Here is a 24,284-nt window from a genome sequence, read left to right as displayed (position 1 = left end):
ATGCTAATCTACCTCGTATTCTTTTCCGAATCAGCTTATTTCCAATTCTTGTAATGACAGAGTTGAGAACAAACTGTTCTTGTTTTCGTTTGATTCTTTGTGGCATAGTGACAAACTCTTTGGTTGCAACATGAAATATTCTGCTTCCTAAAGGAAAATATTTTTAAGAAAGGAAGCCTTGTGTGTCACAGATTATAAATGGATTRTATCAGGGTTTTCAGTCTTCACTGAACAATATACTTTGTACGGATTTGTCTACCTTGGTATGTATTATCTAAATCAGCAAAATCAACAGATGCTATGAGTACTTTACTATAACAGTTTAGAGTGTGAACACGAATGGGARAACTTGCTGACAAAGTCTGTGGAGATGTTTGTGAATGACTGACACCAGCTATTGGATAGCAAGAAGAAAATGATTTGTCTGAAGTATTTTGTGGTCAAGTTATTGTGGGGCTGTGGGTTTCCTCCTGTGCATGTGTGTTACATACCCTGCTTCCACATGCAGTGATATCATTTGTGTGGTRTGCAACGTGGTTTAATTTGTCTTTCTGCCTTCAGTCTTAGGTGTCAAATTTGTATCACCTCGCACTTCTCTCTTTGKACACTGTACAGAACCCACCAAAATATTTATATGAAAAATAGGCAGTAAAGATCAGGGGACAGAGTGGTGGTGTGCATTGATGTTTGTGTGCCTTATAGGTCTGTAGAGTTAAACAAATGGGGTGAAATGTTTGTGGACTCGTTCAGATGTGTAACCTAAAACATTATCACCATGTGCAAGGAAAAAACCCTTTAGTTTGAYGCAAAGTTACAGGATCATTTTGGCTACATCTCTGGCTTATCTCATTAAAGGGAAAAAAAAAAAAACCCACAATATTCTATATTGTTTCCTTTACCCGATCTTCCTTCCTGTACCTTCCGGACAGAAAAAAAGCTATGACTTCGTACTTTTTACTTTTTCAGCATAAAGCTAATAGGAAGGTAGGACCTTTTTTCTTTTTCTTTTCTTTTTCTATTTCTTTCTCTCTCTCTTTTTTTTTTTGAGTTTTGGCACTCAGTATCTGTATAAGAAATAACTTATTTGGCTGATCACTGGTTGCACTGGTAGCTGCACTGCTATTCTAGGAATTAGGCTAGATGATCATCGTTATTCCCTCTGGCCCTTAAACACTTATGGTTAATGTTACCAGAGAGTATTTTTTTCCAGCTGAAAAGCCTGAGTTCAAACCCCCTTCTTGACCAATTAGGTTACTTCTTGTACAGAGATTTGAGATCTCTTCTCATGCTATTTTCATGAAGAAATCTGACTTTTCTTTTTTGCCTGAAAGGTTTTTCCTTGTTGTCTTCCAAAATAGTGTGCTGTCTCAACTTCACAGCAGACAGTAATTCAGTTAAGAAGTTTGCTGACAGGGGCTTCTGGGGGCTGCCTCCGTCCATGCTACAAAGAGGAACAGAAACACTAGGCTGAATTATAGGTCTCAGCATACAGTGCGTTTCTTTGCAATATGTGTTAGTTTAAGGGTTATTCATTAAAATGTGGCCTAACTCAGGGTGAAATATTAAGCCTTGGAGTTGTATRATTCAAAGTAGGCTGAAAGTGCGTGGTTTTGAACTTGTTTGGCTTCTATGATTGTGTTAATGCAGTAATATTTCTTAATTTCCTTGCTCAAGCAATGGTCATGGAAGGGGGAAGTCAGATGAGGGTGGAGTCTGAAGCATCAGTAATGGGTGGTACCAGCTCTCTTCCTTGCTGTGTCTATTTCTGCTGTTTCTRCTGTAAATCCTTTGGAATTAGGGGCTGCCATGTGGTGTAGTGTATGCACCAGAAATAGCACCATGAGCTGTCTGAAGCTGAAATGTTTTATTCTAAAATTGAATATTTCCTCTCTGCTTTTCAATGTAATTATAATAATTAACAARGACAACACCAACTCTGCACCCTGCCTGAGAATAAAGCCGGCAGATAGCATTCGAATGTAATCTTGATGTTCCTGAGAAGAGGTCTGATTACCATAGCACTGGGAGACTGAAACATGCTAGTAGCTCCATCTTTTGAAGGGGGAAACAAAACAAATCTACATCGCTCAGGTTGCGCAGAGAGGCTGTGAAGTCTCCATCCCTGGAGATATTCAAAACCTGTCTGAATAGTGTCCTGGGCAACATGCTTTAGGTGACCCTGCTTGAGCAAGGGGGTAGGACTAGATGATCTCCAGAGGTCCCTTCCAACATCAAGCATTCTGTGAGTCTGTGACCCAGCACACTGGTTAATGGAGTTGGGCTGCTGAGGATGGCTTTAATGTCATCCCTCTAGGTGAATCATGACAGGTTATCAGGGATTAATGGGTGTCCAAACTTTGAAAAAAATAAACATTCGAATTATCTTTCCTTACTTGATGTTTTAAAAGGTGAGCAATTCACAACTGGCCAGTAAAGATGCACATGGAAAATTCATTGTTACTTGTATGATCCACATAGGCTATTTCACAGGAGAGACAGGACTAGGACTGGTTTGAACTACCTAGATAAATAACATTAGTCCTACTACTAAGAAGGATCCCTGTCCTATAAATAATTCAAAAATTTACTGAGTTTCCTCTAAAAGCAAAATGAGTTTTTTTATCTCAGCTTCTATTAGGAAAACGTTTCACAGTCTTTCTCCTTTGCCAACTACAGCTTCTTATTTCTAAATTGCATTTATTCATGGACAGCTTATACGTGATTGTTCTTGTGCCAATGTTGTATTTTCTTGTACCTCACTCTTCTTCCTTCCTGATGCTTTTTCTCCCAATGTATTTATAGATAGAGAGAGAATCTAATTGCTCTGCATTTCACTGAGTTAAATGTGCCAAATTCCTTTAGTTCTTTTCTTAAAATCAGTTTACTGTTTTCTGATCTTCCCTTCAAACTGCCTGTTCCAGATTAGCTGACGATTTCCCATGGTGTCTCTACATTACTGAAATCCAAATGAGCTTTCATGAATTGCTCTTGTCTAAAAAACCCAGCTGTTTGCTCAAAGCTATCACCTACCTTGACTCTAACAGGCCACACTTRGCCTAATTTTAGTAAAACAAGAATTTTATTGCAATTTCTCATTTACTTAATTTTTCTTTCCTTCAGAATCTGCTCTAAAGCCTTGCCTATATCTGGGGCTGCACTCAAGAAGCCATAGAGGAATCCATTTCATTCTCTCTGAAAAATGATTAGTTTTATTCTTCTGATCTTCAGCCCTATGATACTTTTTTTTTTTTTTTTTTTTTTGGTAAACCTGTATTACTGAGAGTGTAGTTCACATGCCACTCCAGTCAGGATTCTCCAGCTTGCTAATCACTAAGTATGTTAACCTTTTTGATTCTGGCACCTTGTCTGTGATCTTTTTCTGAGCTTTACACTCCTAACCATTAGCCTTCCTGTCTGTGTTCTTCTTAAAAAAAAAAAAAAAAAAAAAAAAAAAAAAAAAACAAGGGCGGACAGGGCAAATTGGTTCTAATTTTCTGGGGCAATATTCTTTCGATGTTTTGTCTTAGAAACTCTTTCCTCTCTTTGAAAATATGTGGTGAGGTACCTTCTGGTGGTCACCATTCTGATGACTTTTGCAAAATTTATCTCAGCATGATTCTGCACTTTCCAGGTGCAGATTTCTTTGATCTCCAGATCCTATTTTGATCCTTTATTGGTTTTCTGTTCACTCCTAGTATCATTCTGGATATGTACACTCACCCAAGTGGAGCTGCAGCCCTATCTCTGTAGGATTTCTTCCCAAGCCTGAGATGCAGACAGCACCTAGTCCTTACACTTTTGATAGCCTTAGAGGCTGACTGTCTTCACAGTTAGGTCGCTGCTGAGAACACCTTATATCTTGCCTCTCAAAGAAGGTTAGCAGCTTGGCATCATGTCAATACTAATCTTATTCAGAGTGCTCCTGGTGGCTCCAAGTCTGAGCGGAGCGAGCCCTTGTCTGCCTGCTGTGTACGTCATTTGCAGCCCTCGCTGTGAACGCAGAGACTCCTGACTGTGACGTAGTGTCTGCTTTTATAGAAGGTGGCAGAGGCCACGTCTGTGCAATTATGTCCACCCAGGACGCAGCCTACCCTTGAAATCAATTGCCACAGCATCTGCATATCAAGTAGTCCACTCAGGTGACACAGTCAAGYCAAGCAGACAGAGACACGTTCCAGCAGGCTTCTAGCGGAGCTCAGGCCTCCAAACTGAATCCTCTCTCCTTGCTGTGTAGATTGAAAGAGGCTCTTATGTGGAGGAACAACCTATGAAGTGTCCTTCTGGATGAGGACATTTAGAGCCAACAGGTGATGTTTGGCTTCACCCTGAGAAAAATCAGAAACATTACATARTCAGCTGTATCAGCTGTATCTCCTGCTTCTCAGCATTATTTACGCCCCTTCAAAGTCRGACAGAATACCTTGCTTTAATAGCGTGAGTGGTCTTAGCACACGCTAACGTGAAAGCCATTTTTCCATCTACCAGCCAAGAGGACAGTATTCTTTCAATCTTGTAAAATTGTGGTCATATGCAGAGGTACTGATGAAAGGATTATTTATTATTTGCTCTCATAATTATTAACCTGAATCTGTTTTACACATTAATCTCGCTAATACTTGTGCTGGCACAACTGAAAGTGGTGTGGAGTAGTGGTGTGAGGAATCAAACACACTAATTTAGGTTTGCAGCTGAAGAAAATTTACACTGCATCTTGCAGTGGCCTGTATTTTCACCAGGAAAATCCTCATGAGTAATGCATAAACTAGTATAGGATAACATTCCAGCTTTACAGTGAGTGAACAGGTATCTTCTTCTTCTTCTTCTTCTTTTCTTTTCTTTTTTTTTTTTTTTTTTTTTTTTGATTAAGTTTAAAGTCACTATTTGGCATTATCTCCCTGCCTGCAAAATCACAGAAGAAATACTAGGGAGGAATGGGTAATATTTGCTTGTATTATGATTAAATATCAATATGTGGCTTAGACAATAGAAATATAGGTAATGGAATTTATTCAGTTTCCTGTCTGGAGGTTGTCTACTTTAACTGGACAACAAAAGGTCTGGTAAAACTCAAACAAGAACGTCTTTATGTCTTTCTAGCCAAAGTGAAGCTCTCTGTCCTTTACTCTCTGTTTGTGATATTCATAATCTCCGGCGGAGCTGTTTTTAATGTTTTACCTGAAACTCTTAATTGAAAAATAATTTGCTCTCAAAACATTTGAGGGAAACTATTTGGTTTTAACAACAATACCACTGATAAAGTTTGAACATTTCTGTTTCAAATTCATTTTTAATTTAACTTTCTGGTTTTGAGTCCCAAAGACTCACTCCCCTATCTGTTATTTTCCATGARTATCAGTGGGGTGCTGAGAAACTTCAATCCGAAATACTCTAAATCACCATCCTTCTTTGGTGTTAATCTAACTACCCCAAAGCACCACTAACCTGTGGTGTGAGGCACTGCAATGAACACGCATGCACAAATGGGCAAATCTTGAAATAAAAGGTCGTTCAGAAATCTCTTGTCTCTTTCGGAGGCAGGCTCACTCTCTAAAGCCTTTCTTTTAGAATAATAAATCTAATTCTGAGATGGTTTTTATCAAGATTACTGCTGTTTGCTGTTATGTTATTGAAGCCAAATCTTTTCGTTATCAGGTGCAGGAAAAGATATACAACTCACCTTGCTGTGATAAGTGATAAGACTGAGCTGTCATGGAAAGTCAGAAAAATGACACTGTCACTTTGCTAGCGAAGAGAGAGCTGCTGCTCCTACTCAGTCACCATCTAAACTCAAGCAAACCAAACAATTTCTTTCGATAGAGTTGTGCAATGGAGGTATYGCAGAATCACAGACTCACAGAATGGGTAAGGTTGGAAGGGGCCTCTGGAGATCATCTAGTCCAAGGCCTCTGCTCAAGCATGATCACCTAGAGCATGTTAGACAGGGTTGCATCCAGGCAGGTTTTGAATATCTCCAGAGAAGGAGACTCCACAACCTCTCTGGGCAACCTGTGCCAGTGCTCYGTCACTCTCACAGGAAAGAAACTCCTCCTCATATTCAGGTGGAATTCAGGCAGAARCACCTGCAACCAGCATCATCTGGGACTGCCTGATCACCTCCATTTTAAAATGAAGTTATTTATCAACCTTTTTAAATTTTTTTGAGCTTGCAGTGTCCTTATTGTCCTCCTCCTTGCTCCCATTTATGCTTTTGGGAGATAWAGAAGACTACATTTGACTATTCCATCACTAACAAGAGGGCAAATCTTATTGTCCAGGTGATACAGGGATATACTCTGAGTAATAACTGTGTGATCAACTATTTTGTGTATTGTTCTAGGATYGGTAATCCTTCTGGGTTTGAGGAAAAATAAAAACAGTTTTATCCTCCAGATACTTCCAATGTTAGTTCATCTTTTCCTGGTGATGACAAGTACGGGAAGGTGCACGTGTGATTAATGTAAACAACCCAGAATAAATTGCCTATTAGTAACTGATTTATGTCATTGTTTTTTGTTAAGAAGGAAAACATGTGTAGTCATTTATAAAACATGTGGAACATTTATAGCAGTATTTCTTAATATTGCAGACATCATCAGGTTTGGGAATCTCATTACATCATTGCCGACTTTTAACCTCATCAAGGGTCTGAAAAGGTCATCGGCTTCATCGCTCACCTTTTCCCACAAGCACAATAAGACAAACTTCCACCACAATTTGAAAGGGGTAAATGCTAAAATGTAGTGCAGGATGCTGGTTTAGGATGATGAAATGGGATTTCAGATTGGTAAAGCTAAAAGTAGCCCAGGAGTAACAGGATGATTTCAAGAAAGGCTGTACGRTGGAGTTTAGATTGGGGGCACTGTGCCCAAAGCAGACACAAAAGCTGGGACAGAAGTGTGCATGCCTGCAACCATCTGAACACTTCTTCCTCATTTCCAGCAGACTTTGTATTTGTATCTCGAAGTAGGAAAAAAAAAATCTAAAAGAAGCAGCCAGACAACTATAGGATTTTATTTTCCCAGTAAAAATTGCACACCTAAGCATGTCAGCTTAGTGCAATAAWCAAACTTTAATAATAAGTCTAGCTTAAAGCAATACGGAGTAAAATGTTGTTAATGCCTACATACCGAGTAGTCTCCTGTTACGCTGCCGTGGTATTCTTCCTTGTCTTCATATTGCATTGTTGTAATTTGGAAATATTTAGACTGTGCGGATAGCCCAAGCAGGGCATTTTTGTCTTTTAGTACTGCATAGAATTGTAAGGAAAATATAAAGKTTTTTTAAGAATAATTCTTTCTTGTGCTAGCTCTTGAAGAAACCAGGAGCAATGGCATTAAGTCAGAGCTCCTACAGGGATGTTAGGGCCCATCAGTGCTCTCCAGGGCTAGCACTGGCCAGGAGAGCCATGATCTTATCCACTATTTTGTCCTTAGTAAGGATTTTATTCTTTCACTCATGAAAACGGTGGTGAAGGGGGACTGGGACACGCTTGTTTCTCTGTTTTGACTGAGATCCTACTTTCAAACTTTCCAGAGAAACCCACAAGTGTAACTTGAGTGGATGAAACTGTTGATATTTTTGTTTTCTATCTTCCTCTGTGTAACATAGCGATTGCCTGCTGATGGCGAATAACTGGAATATAATCAGCCTAGACTTGATTTATGTTAGTATGCACATTTTTGCGATATAATGTTCTCGGTATGGAACAGAAGAATGACAATCACTACATATAAATTGAATTTTCCTGGGTATGAGGCTATCATACTTGGTTTCTTTCCATAGGAGCTTCCCCTTTCTTTATTCTGTATTGAATTCTATGACCTCACTACCTTTTTCTATAGATATTTCTCTTTTTTTCCCCCCTCTTACAGAAAGCCAAGAGCTTTTCATAGCCTTTCCTAATTAGTCACATATCAGACTCTGAGTCCACTCAGCCTGTTGTAAAATAGGAAGTGCTTTATTAAAATCATCTGAATTCTACTTCATTTAAAATTACCATGAATGTTTCCAGCAGAAAAGGCTCTATATGTGACTGCTCTGCCGCCTCTGTTTGAGTCTGGACACCTAGGACGTGTCGTCCCAGATTTTTAGATGGGATCAAGTGGTCATCTGTGTAATGTAATTCTTAATTCTTTCTGTTCAGGTATTACCAGATAAGAGTTGGACTGAAAATCCCATCCAGGATTCCCCATAGACTGTTTGCGACGATTGCAGGACAGACAGGTAAGGAGGTCCCTGRGAGATGTAGCATGGCTGGAGATGGGGAGAGGAATAGTTGGAGTGTGTGTGTGTAGTCTGGGGAATACCAGGATGGACCCTGGAAGTGGAATTTAAATTGTGCTTCCCTTTTTGGAAATTGGTACCGWAAAAGCAATGGAAATGCTCACCAGCTTATCTGCAAATAATTTCTCTTACATGTGACTTTCCTTACTGACACTGGAAGGTGGAGTTGGTTTACTCTTCTRAGTGATTTCAGAATGGAAATTGTTTCAATGTTATTACAGCTTGTAGAGGATATTTTTTCACTATAAGAGTTCTTTTTAGTGAACATTGCTCATGGAGGAAGAAAAAGAAGAGAGCGCAATATTAATGAGCTAGGTACTTGGATATTTCATTTTTTGAGAATTTCCTTTTCATTTTTACTTTTTGCATTTTAAATATTTCAATTCATCATTTTGGGTGCATTCAAGTTTTTGTTTCTTTGAATAAAAATGATTTTTCCATCTGATTTTTTTTTTTTTTGGTTAACAAAGGTATAAAATACAAAAAAATCATCTGAGCAAAAAAATCACAAATTCAATATCTAAGTAAAAATTCAGTTTGCGGGAAAAGGAAGTAAGTCTAAGGATCTTTCACATGTTCCAGGTTCAGGAACCCCTTTAATGTGAAAAATCCTCAAGAGGCTAAGAAAACTATTTTTTCATCCTATTCCAGTTTAAATCACCTTTGACATACCCCCGAATTCCCTGACCTGCTGGAATTCCATTATTTTCTGGAAATGTCTTCAATTGCTGGTAATTTCTGGCACAGACAGTCTAGGACTATTAAAATACTCTCAGTATGAAGAGACCTTGAACTTTACTTTCTAAAAAAAATAAATAAGTAAAATAAAAAATAAAATAAATAAATAATAAAAACATGTTCCAACCCTATTCCACCCTGGAAAAACAAATTATTATTCAAGGAACAGACTCAGATATTTTCTTTATTTGCTTTTTATCCAGATCAGTGTTGCCTTCTTTCTAACACTTCTTCATGCCTTCAAAGGAAGACATTTTTTTGGTCTGAATGTCCTGTCTCCCTTCACCTCTTCTTGCAGTGATCCCCTCGAAACCGTGAGCAGGAGAGAGGCGAAGCCGGCCGAGTGGCTGCAGGATTAGCAGCTGACTTGCCTAGTGCTAATGCAATCCAGGCAGATGTCTAATAGCTTTATAGGGCTGACATCAAGACAGGGAGTACTTAAGCTGTTAAGGCTTTAAACAGTTTTTTCCTTGGCTATTTTTGCAAGTACTTCCTAACTGATTTCATAGGCCYGTGAGCGAGCATCATTTAATGGCACTGAACATAAAGCCAGTCTGCAATGTTCTTTCTGTTCTCGTGCCACTGATTTCTGTTAATTTGGGGAGAGATGGGGCAGGGAATAATTAAACTACTCTGTATGTTTGAATAAGACACTCCTATCAAGGCAGTGTTGTTAACAAAACCAACGTGTTATAGAACAGTGAATTATCTCCCACCTCACCAAAACAATGACTACAAAACATGTAGGATTCTTGAGTTTGGTTAAAAGAGATGTTTGTAATCTTTTCCTTAAAGGGTTGTTATYATCWTTCAGAACTAAAAAGTTTCTTTTTWAAAAAATAGTTATATTAATTTATACGGTACAATTTGTACACTACAGTACAATTTGTACACAAATGCAATAATAAAATATATAAAGCATGTAAATACATAAAATAAATAAGGAGTAGTGGTTCTCTTACAGTGCACATGGCTTTTTATTTTTATTAAATTTTACAGGACTCACAGTAAAACCGTGGGAACTGATTACATTAATGACATTCCRTTTGCTTCCCATAAGCTTAATTTTTGAGAATTCATCACAGGGGAAGCTAAAACTAGTATCAGGCATTCCCGTGGTATTTGCCAGCCACGTCTYAATGATGAGGACTCCATGCATGGGCAGGACAGATAGGCTATGCAGGGAGCCCTGCCAACCTACTACGTTCTCCATGTGTAGGGAAAAGAATTGGGTATGAGCCATATCCCAGTCGAAGCAGGAGGAAGCTGTACTGGGGACCAGTAGCCTCTGCAGTTTGGTTAACTAGGTCACAGGAGCTGCAGACTAGTGTGTGTTGACTCATGCAATATGAACTTAAATAAACCATGTAGTGTGTATAAATATGCCCACATAAGTAAATGTACATGCATATGCATATGTAYATGATATGTTTATGTATATACATAGATAATTTTTATGAATAGTTGTAAGCATTGTTTGTTTTGATGGTTTCCTTAAAGATAAGAAGAGACTGGTGGTTGGGTGAGCTCCTTCAGCAGGGAAAAGGAAGGTGAGAAAGAGGCTGGTTACACAGAGCCTCTCCCATTCTTTAGCCCCGGAGGCATTTAGCGTCCTGTCTTTGAGCAGACATCACGGCTGATGGAGCCTGCTTCTGGCTTCAAAGAACAATTATACTCCTCGCTCTTCTTGCACAGCTCACAGCGGCACGTTCTTCATCAGTCTCAGCATCGACTCCACAGGGCTGAGCTAACACGGATGTAGCTTAAAGTCAAACTCTAGAAGTGTTTTTCTGAGTGGATGTATGAGACTCTTGTTTCTGGTGCTCTTCTGCAGCATGACTGGTTAAAATCGTGGTGTGGTGATGTCCACCTGGGGCATGCAGTGAGCTGAATCTGCTGGACTAAAGTGCAAACAGCCAAAGGAGACAGGAACATGAACGCACCATCTCATGATAGCATATCTGTATAATCAGCTCCTTGGCTGAGTTACTTGACTGAGATGCTAAATGTCTTCCATAAGCTTTTAGGCTATTGTATAAATTCAGGGGTAAGGATTTATGGGACTTGTGAATATGCAGCCATCTTATTCAGTGATTTTCAGACTATAGACATGATGAAAGGCTGCGGGAGCTTATCTTCAAAGCACACATTTGAAGCCTTTTTATTCAAGAGTTGGCCCATAAGCAAAGATCTTGGGTCAAAACTATGGGAGAAATAAATATGGTCTAAAATATTTAGAACTAGCTGCATTAATTTGGTTTCCTGCACCACCTAAACCAAAGTCCACTCAATTGTTACCATAGTTTATGTTCCAAAAATGTGCAAATTTGAGAGGGTTAAATCTCAAAACCAAAATTTCTGTAAAGGTGCAACATAACGTCTAGTATCTGGCATCAGCAGGAGGCCCTTAGTATCTCAGACCAGGAGAATGGCATTGGTGAAGATTACTTAAGGAAGATAGCATCTGTGGGGTAACTCTGAGGAGTATTATTACCTAGGTAGAAATCTTATATTGAATTACGCTGATGAAGTTACCAGTGAAGCCAAATCTTGGTGAAAGTAYAATTTTGAACTTCCTCTTCAGTGCATTGCAGTAGTATGTACACCAGCTGGAGTTATTACTTTTTGGAGAGAGAATCATCCCTTATTAGTCAAATTTGCCATCAGGTTCCATTATAAGTTCTGTTTTTAGACCTGCTATGTCTCATTCTCATTCTCACTGCAACTGTGGATAGCAGCTTGTCTGGTTAGCTTAAAGGTTGGGGAAAAAATTTGATAAACCTTCAGGAAAGACTTTTTTGCGTAGCATATAACTAAAGAAATGACTTCGGACTTTTGATTTGTGTCCATTTTTTTTCCTTTCTTTTATCTGAAATTGATTTTCAAAACTTTTCAAATAAACAAATAATTTTGAAAGGTTGGTCTAAAAATCTAATTGTACCTAATAGGAAGTAATTAAGAAAAATTATTACCTGCCAGTCTATTCTTTATTAGATTGTACYAGTGTTGCACCTAATTTTAGTCAGTTAAATTGGGTTATTGCTTAAGAGTGCTGAAAGCCAAAGAACATTAAGCTTTTTTTTTCRTCCATCTGATGTAAGGCTGAGGGARTGAGATGCAATATTTGTACCAGACAAGTGAAAAAAGAAAGTAGCTATGACTGCCATTACACATTAACTGTTTTGATTGGTGATATAGAGGTGTTTCCTGTATACATAATTTGATGTTTTCTCATGAAATTGAATATCTGACATTATGTGATGGGAAAAAATTAGCATGRTTTAAATTGAGATTTACAAAAAGTAATGCAGAAGAGGATATCTGAGAATGAACACTGCTTTAATGTGTGCCTGCAKCTTGCTGCACCAGCTTATGCTCATCCACAGTGAATACTTGCAAGTTATATTACCTTTGCTATAAATTAAATTTTGAATCAGCACAAGTTATTTTGATTCTATGATGGCCTAGTACCTAAGTCCTAGATTGAAGGATCAGTTATCTTTCTGATATGTTCCCTAAGTAGCTTGTTGCTTTTATATCTGTTTTTAATAGATAGTTAGTGACCATAAGCTCTCTATTGCTTAGAATCCCAAAGAAGTTCCCAGTGAAGGAATTTTACTTTGATACTTAAAGAAAATCTTTTCTTGTAAACTACTTCTTAATGCAGTCAAAACAAGTATTTGCAGTTTGTTGCTCATTAGAGCAAGAAGAAACATACCAAGAATTGTGGAACAGTTTGAAATTGCAGTCATTAGTTTCAATAACTTTTTGAAAGGTAATTTCTGCCTCCATTAAGTGAAGATAAGCTTACTGCTTTTGAGACATGAGAAAAGCAGGGGGAGGGTTTCGTGTGTTAGCAAATAGATGGATTTGTTTTCGAGGGCTRTTAAAGTAATCTGAAAAATAAACATGTATTTTTAGAGGTAAAATGAAGTATTCCTGATAAATAAATACGAATTATACCTAGAAGGGGCCTTACTGTGAGAGCATTGTGAGTATTGAGGATGAGTTGTTCTCAAARTGCTCATTACCTGCAAGACCACAAGAGATGGTCAGAAATGTTGAGAATTGGCASTAACTGGAATTAATCCCCACGATCTTCCAAGAAGCAAAGAGGAAAGTTAACTTGAACACAGGAAAAAGATGAAAAGGAAGAAGTCAAAGATATCCTCAACTGATGTGCTGTTTTTGTGTGCACATCTCATTTCTCTTCAAGTCCAGATCTTTTGTAACAGGCCAAGGACTAAAGCTGAAAAGGCTTGTTTGTGACCAGGAGATTTTCATAGCAGATACTGAAAAATATCATAGCAGCATTCCAACCAAAATTGACACACAGCAGGCAAAAATGGATCACGTTACTGTTATGTGAGGAGAAGGCTGGAACTGGGAAAGGCCTGAAAGCATCAGAGAAGGTCRCGGGTCTCTTCCCCAGGCAGTGAGTTTTAGACCCAAAATTTCATCAAGAGTGGCCACCTGAAGGTTTAGTAGGAATGAAATCCACTWGCAAAGACCCAATATGGTATTTCTGCTGCCTGAGGCTAACAATAACCTTCAGTTTTGTGGTTAACCTTGGACCTTGCCTGTCTAATGTAAAGTATAACCTTGCAAGTCCTTTAACATCCACCACTGCCCTAAACATTACACAACCTCAGCAGGCAACTAGCACCTAGGTAACTGTTTACTCCTACGCTGCACTGGCAAAAAAGTGTCTACCTGCTCCAGGGTAGAAGTCTGTTGGCATCAGTGAAGACAGATGTGGAAGCAGAAAATAATGCCTTTAAGTGTTTTCAACTTTTTGGCGTTGTGATGTCCTATGCTTTACCTGGGGAATTTTGTCAGCTGAATTAATGTTTGGAATATGTGGAGTGTCAGCTGCACAGTAAGGTGACACAGCAAATGAATATTCGCTCACCTTAGTTCATCAAAGCTAGACCTGCTCTCAGAAATATATTCTCTAATGGTAGAAGGCTACCAGGGAATTGGCAAAGAGTTTAGAAATAGTAATGAAGCACTGCGAAAAGGATAGATTTTGTTTGTTTTAACAAAACATTAAGTATTAAAGAAAGCAAAGACAAAACTTTCAGCTGATACTAAGTGGGTCAGCCGTTCCATCAGCTCACATTTCAGCATGTCTGAAAAATGAATCTTGATTTATAGAGCAGTACAGCGATAAGAGATTGCATTTCATTTATATTAGGACCTTTCATACAAGGAAATTAATAGGATATCTTGCTTTTTATCTTCACTGGATCTATGTATGTGTAGAGAGGCAGTTTTATGTAATTCTTTCTATGAGGCTAATTGGAAATGTCAAAAGGCAAGGTTCATAAAGGATTCATCTTCAAAATGTGCATCTTTAATCAAAAGTCATACTGAGAGAGAAAACATTCCGAAATTTTTGATCAAGCGATTTAAAAATCATGTTGTCTCTTATAAAATTATTTAATCTAAATATAGCATCTGCATTTATTCTAAATATAAAATATGCTAAATATAATATTTCAAAACTAAAACAAGTCTCTTCAAACATTTAAATAGGAAAATGATTATGCATTGAAAGTGCTTGTGGCTGAGAAATGTTGTCTTGGCACTTTCAAATTCAGCTTATTTAGCACAGTTGTAAAAATGGAAGTTCTCAACTCAATACACATTGCTAAATGTGGCAGGTTCAACCCTGTGTTTATTTTTTTTTTTGTAGATTTTATATATGGCCTTGTACAACTAAATATATGTTTCCCCAAAGTCTTCAGAACCAGATTTTCTAAAGTCAATAGTAATTTGGATTTTTTTCAGTCTTTATTTTTTTCCATCCTGAAATTCCAATGTTTTGGTAGAACAGGACTTCTGAAACTGAGATGTCAAGTGGGTAAAATAAATAGCTCATCAGAGCTGAAAATCTGCAGTAAAATCTCATATATATCTTCTTCAGCAGGTGTCAAAAAAGATGAGTTGCATTAAAAAATGAATAGCTTGCAAAAAATCTTGAAAATCTTATCAGTTAACACCAGTTAACTGGTAAGTAAGTAACTGATATTAACTGAACAAATTAGCAAATGGCAATTTTATATAAATTATAGTGGGGGAAAAAAAAAAAAAACGTAGCTGGACTCCTATGCAGGAAACAGCCCTGTTCCACCAGCAAAGCTCCTTCGAGGCTGTCAACAAAGCTAAAACCAGAATGGGTTTGGCTTAGCAGTTCATAGGAACTGTAAGGTCCCATGAGCTGCGAGTACCTGAGAGGATGGTGTGGCAAAGTTAGTGGTAAGTTTAAATGGTATATTGTCTTTCTAGGGAAATAATTGAATGAATGGAAAGTATGTCTTGCATCTCTTGACTTCAGCGTGAATTTGGGACAGTATCTCCTTTAGTTGGCAGCTATACCATCCTCGTATTTCCTCTAGATAGAACATATGAGCAGGAATGTACTTATACTGGCTTATATTGACTAAATCTCACTGAGCATCTAAATTGAAAGACTCTGGCTCTAAATCATTAGTAAGCTTGTCTAATATTTTGGTGGTTGCATAGACCCACAACTAAAGTAAATCTCCTGAAATATTTAAATAGGAAAATTATGATACATTGAAAGTCCTTGTTACCAAAAGTCTTGTCTTTGCACTTTTAAATACTTTAAAGCTTTTCTATTGTCCTTCACAATTAAGCAGAGATTAGTACAAAAATGCAACTTATTAATACTCTGCACACCTGTACTATGAAGACTTATAACCATAACCTTTTGAATGTTCCACTACTCAATTTAAGTAGTATTGTTTTCAGAAACTGATCAAAAAATAGTATTTTCTGATACTGACTTTTAATGCCTTTATGCCTTTGAAAAGATAGGTTAGGGCCTAAAAAGCAAATTTCCAATTTTTGGTTAACATCTTCCAGCCTMTGAGTAAAAGGACTGCAATGTCACGCAGGTCGTCCAGGTGGGATGTGGTTCAGACAAATGAGGTAYATCTGGACTGGGTTACAACTACTCAGAGTTCTGCCTGTGCACCAGCTCTGCAAAGAGTCATGCATGCAGATACTGTGTTGCACTGGGAGGTAAAGATGGAGTCTTGGATGGATTGGGAATGAGGTGAGGTTTTTGAACCAGTTTAGGGATGTGTTAAGAGAGTAGTGCAGGTGTGGATAATGGTTTTGTTCCTGGTTTGGGGMGGTGCCCATCTGAGATAAAAGCTGAAAGATACAGGAGCTTTAAATTCCTGGCTGAACTCTTGGCTCTTCTTCCCTCCTTCGACACATTGTGATGTTTTCTGACACAATTGATGCTGATATTAATTTTCATGTCCATGGCATTAGAAAACCTTTGCTTGGGGTTATTCTAGCCATGATTAAAGAAAATAACTAAAATTTCAAAGAAGTGCRTGGAGATTACAAGCATTTCTAAGCCTTTCTTTGAACTCAGATACTTTTTGATGTGGGATCATATGGCAGTGCTCTGCTGGAGAACTTTTGCAGATGTGCCATGGGGAGTGATGGCTTCTTGGGAGTACAGGCCTTCAGGATTTTTTGCATAGTTAGAGATTGCCCTAAAACATCACCTTGCATAAATATGAGCGCATCTTTGTCATATGTACAGTGAATAGCTCGATAGGGTCTTCCAGTGGTATCACCCAAAGGGATGAAGTAGTGTATGCGGAGTCTTGAGGAACTGGCTTTGTGGTACTACTGCTGGCAAGTCTTCCTTCACCTCTTTGCCTCATCCCTCACCTCTTTGCCTCTTCCCTCACCTCTTTGCCTCATTTTACTTACACATCTGCTCAGCAGAGGTGGTGATGCTGATCTCCATAAAAAATCTTGAGATCCACTCTTTCCAGTTGCAGACAATGGTGGTTGTTCATGGAGGAGTGTGTCTTGTATTACTTCTATATTTTAAGTTTTTTTTTTTTTTTTTTTACTAAGTTTTCTGTAGTATCGGTAAACTGTTGTTTTGTAATGATGTGTTAGATTGTATTCTGAGGGCAGGGAACAAATCATCTGTAACCTGAACTGTGACTAAGAGAGAGAAGCAGCCCTGCGAATCAGTGACTAAGGGTAAGAATCATCTTACCTAACTGCTGATACCTATATTATGAATATCTCCACCTCAGCTAATCAGCTAGGCTTCCTTTTTAGTCAGAGGAGAAAAATAGGTAATTTGAGGGAATAATTCACTGTATCTATTTTAAGATGACTTGAATCACACATATTTCTTGCCATTTACTATATATATAATAATAAAAAAAAAAAAAAGCTGCAGGAACTTCTGCAGGGAACGGTATTTCCTTTGTGTTTTGTACAAGACCTGGCACAAAAACACTATGATTGCAGTTTGCATCTTCATGTGTGCATGCAAATTAGGCAAGTAGTAATAAAAAGCAGAAAAGGTGACACAGTCAACAAGGAGCGCAAATGGCATCCATGCCAATCCCAGCAAATAATCAAAGATAATGGCTTGATTCAGGATTTTGCATAACGTTTCAGCATGGTTTCTCCATTTATAAAAARAAAAAAAAAAAAGAGATGACTCTATTGTGAGAATAACTTTCTTTTTCTCTTTTTTGGATTCTGCCACTAACAGAAAAAAAAAAAGCTTAAATCTTCTATATAACTAGTCCTAAAGATTTCAGCAGGATTTATCCATTAAAAATACTCATGTGGCTTCCCTGTGAAACAGTTAAGGACCAAGCTAATGATCTAAAAGATGCATTCACATTTTCCTTCCAGAATGACACAATTTATTTATTGAGAATGAAATTGTATAAGTGATRTAGTTTGTTTATTTATATTTTGCAAACTTAAAATTATGCCTATATTTTCATGTAAATTTAATAGATGGACAAAAAATATACTAGGAAATAGAAATCGGGCTTGAATTTGGGTGAAATAGGAATTGAATTTGCGGTTCAGCAAAGCATTCCATGTGATTAGCAGTTCTCCAGGTCATTGCTCAGTGATCAGTAGCTCTGAAGGTTAACGTTATATATTAGATGTGGCCATAAATTAGAAAAACGAGAGAATTTTCTGGGCATTCAAGCATTACACATGGGCCTTGCAGAAGAATTTGCTTAATTTACAGTTCCAGCCAAGGAATGCTGGTTGGTTTAATTTCTCATTGATAATGCTGCAATGAGAAACCTGGTGGCCTACAGATTCARGCACAGGCAACAGGACACGCAGTGTGTCCTTGTCTCTGTCTTATCTCTAAAATGATGATACCGCTTCAAAGATGCCATCATACATAAAACTTTGCAACTTTCCAACTATCTAAGATAAATAACGGGAATCCAAATAGCTAGAAGGTGACTCAAAAGCTTCAGTCAGCAGAAAAGTTATGTCCCAGGTAAAACAACAATGACACGAGAGACAARCGGTCGGCTGGATTTCTTTGTGGTTTCTTTTATGTCCAGAAAGGACCATTTTTATAGCTCCTCTGATACTCTCTGAACCCAAGTCATAAAATTTCAGCCACTGTTTTGTGCACAAAGAGCAGTTCTGGTGTTTGAACTATAGCATATCTTTGTAGAAGGATGTTGAATGCTAATTTCTGAGAGTTTTTTTTGAGTTTTTTTTTTTCCCCAAATTTCCACTTGAAAGAAAGGGTCAGTCTTCTTTCTATGAATAACTTTTTATACTAAAAATGAGTGGCACATCCATTGCCTTTTTAGTGACTGTAATCAGAGAGATTTGAGCACTTGATGTGTCCTTCTCCTGTATTTTTTGTTAGTCTTCACCTTTCCTGTGTTCACCTTATTTCTGAAAGAAGCCAAGAAAATCAGATTCAGGGAATTCAGGGAAATGTTATGACTGGCATGAACAAAGAGTATAGATTTTAATGTAACTATTTCAATTTTCCTTTTTCAGCTGTGTTATTTACCTAGTAAGTATGAGAAGAAATAAATGAGTAAATAAATTGATCCATTAAAGCATAAGCTATTTGGCTGGACTGAGACTGTACTCTAAGAGCCTCCATTTGATTTTGATGTGTAAGCTGTGCAGAAGAGCTATGTGCGATGGTAAAAAAAACTCTCTCTGGAGTCAAAGCACTTTCTTACTGATGAAGTACCCCAAGGACTGCATGTAAATAGGAAGTAAATATGAGCGTTCAACTTGCTATGTCTTTCTGTATCAGAGAAGAAAATAATAAAGTCAGTTTCCAGCCACCATGAACCATAACTTTTCTACCTTAGTATTGAAGACTATAACTTTTGAGAAATCTAATTTACAAGAATATTTTATAAATRGCATGAATGATGTGTCAGGACTAAAGAAATGCACATTTTGAAAAAGCATATTACTGAAGGATGATATWGTAACTTCTTTTTCTTCTTAGAACAAGAAAGGAAAAATAATATAAATTACCTAAAAGGCAGCAGATGTTAATATCAAAAGTTGACATAAAACAGCAAAAAATATTCTATGAAATAAACATACAATCCCTTAAGAATACAGCTAAAGCTTTCTCAATATACTAGAAAAAACAGTCGTGAAAGTCCATCCTTCATACAGTTATTCACTTCAGTGAAAATTTTTCTAGGATTTATTGCTTTTATAAAGAAATTCCATTGAAAGTGTCATGTAGAGAAGATTCTTCTGTTACTGTTATTTCGCTTAATTAAAAATAAAAWTAAAAAAAACCCAAAAAACAAAAGGAAAGTATGGAAAATATGGATAGTAACCAATGAACCAGACTTTAAAGTAGGGATTACCAGAAACAAAAGCTCAGGGCAGAGCCTAACTGAGGTAAAAAACATTAAGTGTTTGTAACAGTGAATTATTTATGGTCTTGAAATGTTTGGTTATGGTATGTTTGGTTAATATACTGGTTCCAAAGAGGGAAGTGTTTGACCTACTATTTCTGCCATGTACTGCGTAAYGAGTTGCAATAAGAACAGTAGTCTTGGAGTCTGTTAATGTAATTAGAACTGCTGACTCCTTTCTAGGTGGGAGGTTTTTGAATGTGGCTCATGTCCTAAATGGATGTGTGCTTTAATATCATCATAGCTGCTGTATCATGTCCAAAAGTAGAGGATAATTCTGCTCCCCAACCTCCACACATTAACCTGCCTGAAATAATTAATGTTCATTTGGAAAATCTGAAACAGTGGATCACCAACCTCTGTTTTTTATGATCTGAATTCAGCCACTGTTCCTACGGTATCATCAGKCCATACTTCTTCACAGCCAGAAGTAAGGGTTTGGTAAAGGGTATTGGTCCCAACAGCTCCAGCATAGAGTAAAAGGATGTAGTAGTGCTGCGCAAACTATTTCTGTGTATACATCTAGCACCTGTCCTTATATGCAAAGGAAAATATAACTTCAGACACCAGTCAAAATCATCATCAATTTACCTGAACTCCAGCGTGGGAGATTCCTCTCATCAGTGTCTGTTGCCTTGGTGGTATATGGTGGACACCTCTGCATCTAGGGGCGTGAAGGTAGTGACCCTCCATACCCATCAAATACTGGAGTTGAAGGGACTCTGTGGATGCATGACATGTTGAGAATATCAAATAGGGACCAGCTGAGACAAGTGTATAGTTAAGGACTACTCAAACAGAAGATGATTTAAGCTAAAAACAGCAAAAAGCAATTTTTTTTCCTTTCCTGCTTTTGCATCCCTTCTGATCATTGCCTAGGTAGCATAATATATGCAGCCAGCTACTTCCTCGGTGGAAGTTTTCTCTTTAATGCCTTCTTCACCTTAGGGCTGCTTTCAGGCAGATGACGTATTTCTGGGCAATGTTCTGACAGTTTCTGAAAAACTTAAGCTAGGTGCCTGTCATGTATATGGAGATGGAGAAAGATGCTTATTTAAATGTTCAGAGGATATAGAGAAAATCAGTTAAAAATAGAAAGAAAAATAACTATTTCATTTTAAATAGCTCAAAAACGTTAATCAATAATTTCTGGTATTTGCTCATTAACAACTAGAAGTTTTGGCACTTCTGTGTGGCACTTTCCATCTGCACATCTCTGCATGCCTTATTGTTGTGAGTTAACTCAGCTTTACAGCCAAGTGCTTGCAAAGTAAACAAGGGTTTACGTCTGCATAGTGCAGCATGAAACCATAATGAAGATCTCTAGTCTAGCTTTGACCCAGTACATTTGTGTGACCTAGTACAGAACTTAAAAGAGCTTATGTCCTGAGAGCTGTGTACTTGTGCTGGATTTTTCTGCCTCAGCAAATTCTGCATTATTTATCCTACATCTTGTTCTGAAGGTAGTTTGTTCGGCATCATCTTAAGGCTATTTGCGCCGTGCTGTGTTGTGCAGTTGTTATTCTCATTTTTTCAGAGGAACACACTGAGCCAATTGCTCAAATCCAGAAGCAGATCAGCAACAGAACCAGGAATAGAGCAGGAGTTGGGACTAGAGCTGCACAAAATTTCCATACTGCGTAAGTCTGCCAGGCTTGTTTGGCAGATTGGCTCGTATTCGCAGAAAAGAGCTTCAAAGCTCCACACAGATGCAGGTCAAAAAAATTCTTGTTTTTTTCCTGCAAGCAGTCCCAGGAAATGGAAAACAGTATAATTGGAGATCAAGTATCATTCATGGAAATAATGGAATATACTGAGTTAGGCTTTTTACACAATTCTATCTGAACTTTCTCTCTGCCCATTGAATATTAAGAGATTTACATCTGTGGTTGTGCGATGGTCAAGGTTAAGACCCTGTGCAAGGCCAGCCTACTGTTGTGTGAATAGTTCCAGCCATGGTAATTAATCTAATCTCACTATTTCCTGGATTTCTGTTTATGTCCATGAATCTGTTGTCTCTCATCTTACCCATCGACTGGAGACTCTTTACAACAGCCAATATCACTCAAGGCGTTTGCTTTGAGTTTAGCATATGCATCTACAGTTTCTAATCTACAGTTTCTACTATAGCCCTGGTAGATTTGAATCATCCCTTGCCTCCCTACTTGTGCGTAATAATATTGGACTTCACTCCACACACTCAGGAGGAGGAGGAGGAAAGGGAGTTCCTCCCATAATTTTAGCAATAACTAACTTGATCAATCTTAGAGTTAAATAGAATAGCCTAAGATGATGTAAGTTTTCTTGACAGGTAATGCTGAAAGGAGTTCATTTCACATGGACAAATTTTATATTACAGTGAGTTTCTCCTATTAGGTGTTGATTTCTCTCCACTGACTACAAAATATCAACTTAAACTAGTTGCCTGCCTCTTCTCTGACTAAAACGGAACATGACAGATCCTGCACAAGATATCTTAYTCAAGGCCATTGTGCAACTTAATGGTAACATGGACATGATATGGATTTAGGGGCCTTTATCAGTAGTCTTTGATCTAAGAAGTATATAGAAATTAGGGATAAGACAGTCACCATGCAACCTACTGAGAAATATCAAGGTTTGGTTTACCTCTTTTTAAGCTGTGGGAAGTAGTAGGTTAATTATAATCAATCACTAGTAAAGTAGGAATTAAATTTATGGGGAATCAAAAATCTCTTCTTGTCCAAAACACATTAATGATCTCTGTGGTAATAGACATGTTAACACTTGATTGAAAATACACTCATCAGAGCCCAGAGCCTCAAGGTTTGCATTAGAAGAGATTACAAAAGACCTCTGGGAGGATTCAAGGAATTAACATGCACTGTCATGCTAGTGTTGCACGCAGGAAACAGAAGCAGAGTTTTGGATTTCTATAATKAATTTCTTTGTTTTGTGGGTTATAATAAGGAGGCTGTTTTTTTGTGAATTGGGTATTAAATTTTAATAAAACCAAATTAAATTGCAAAGTATTGTACCTTCTGATTTCCAGTAATAGAAGTTTCTACAATAGTAGGGAAAAGGGAAGAGAACAGGGAGTCTAGACTGATGTTGATCTGTGAGACCTAGCTTCTGTTTCTCACTCTGCAACAGGCTTCCTCTCTGGTGTTAAGCAAGCCACTTAGATTCAGATCTTCAAAGTCACTTAAGAGCCTGATTTCCATTGGCTTAGACTGGGTGCTTCTGAGGAGMTCATAGAATCATAGAATCAGTAAGGTTGGAAGGGACCTCTGGAGATCATCTAGTCCTGTGCCTCAGGTTCCCAACAGTAAAGTGGGTATGAATAGTATCTGCTCTCAGTGTTGCAAGTGATAAATAAAGAAGTGAAGAACTCATACTGGATGGATGTGGTGACAGACATAAAAATGTTCATATGATCAAGCACTTCTGTGCGATTCAAACAACGTGGAAGACTTTTGTGCCATATCAACTTGATYTAATTCAGATTGCTGCTCACTGTTTACATTGCACAGTGCCGGCTTTTGGCAGCAGTTTACTGTGACAGGAAATTTAGTGACAGCACATAATTAAGTAAACACTGAGCAATATCAGCTGGAGATCCTTTTCATCCATTTACTGCTGTCCTTTGGGATAAAAAGGGAAGTCCCTAAAATGTACTTTTTTTTTTCCAATTTGGGTAGCCAGTTCTTTCCCTAGACTGAAAGGAAAGTTACGTAATATTGTTTGTCTTTTTAATCACGAGTGAAAAGGAACCAAGGGGAGTTATCTGGAACCTCACCTTCGTTTACATAATTGCTATGTGGCAYGGGAAAATGGCTTGTGCAAGGAGGACTCAGGCTTTTAATGACGATCACCTTCAGAAGAGAGCATGGTCCCTGGGACTGTGCTCAGTTGTAGGAGGTAGGCAGTCTGAAGGGACATATTTCACAGTAGCTAGCCAACTAAAGAAAACACAAGCAAATGGAATTGAATTTGGTGCTTGYCTTTGTCAGTGAGGTTGCTTGCCTGGTGACTGCAAACATTTTTCTAAGAATTAACTATGCCTCCATGGCAATTACTCCCAGGGCTCACAGTTCATAATTCAGAAAAAGCGTATTCTCTTTGGCCCCAAAACATGTAGTGAAGGCAACTTCTTTTGATATCTCTCCAGTCTCTGCAATGGATTAGCCAACATAGGTCAGATGAACCTGAGTAGTATCCTTGATTTAAAGGATGAGAAGGTTAAGATGAACAAGTAAAAAGTTAAAATATAGGTAAAAGGTGTGAAAAAGTTAAAATATAGGTAAAAGGTGTGACTAGATCAGTTAAAAAAAGTGTCTTCTTTTTCATCTGGTTATCAGGACTTCTTGTTTTGTGATAGCCAGAGTGCAAGGAAGATCTCAATATATGGCCATTGCTGATTAATGTGAAGGGAAAAGCCATCCTCAGCTCTGAAAAGGTCAGCAGTATAAAGAAAGAGCCTTAATCTTAGAAGATTATAGCAGGGTGGAAACAAAAGGCATTATGCTTTAAAGT

At 37.9% G+C, this 24,284-nt stretch overlaps 1 protein-coding gene across 1 annotated transcript in view; it reads left to right on the top strand.

Annotated features, from left to right (window-relative positions):
• FAM135B (family with sequence similarity 135 member B) overlaps positions 1-24,284 on the top strand; it is a 139,015-nt gene that overhangs the window by 20,971 nt on the left and 93,760 nt on the right. Inside the window, exon 2 of the mRNA XM_085326032.1 lies at positions 8,144-8,223. Coding sequence (XP_085182158.1) covers positions 8,144-8,223 — 80 coding nt within the window. The remainder of the gene's footprint in view (positions 1-8,143; positions 8,224-24,284) is intronic.

Source organism: Rhea americana, unplaced genomic scaffold (genome assembly GCF_003343005.1).
Source record: "Rhea americana isolate MKP2758 unplaced genomic scaffold, rheAme1 scaffold_0, whole genome shotgun sequence".
Taxonomy (NCBI): Eukaryota; Metazoa; Chordata; class Aves; order Rheiformes; family Rheidae; genus Rhea; species Rhea americana.
The sequence above is the reverse complement of the archived record's forward strand: the minus strand, read 5'-3'. Positions and strand labels throughout refer to the sequence as shown.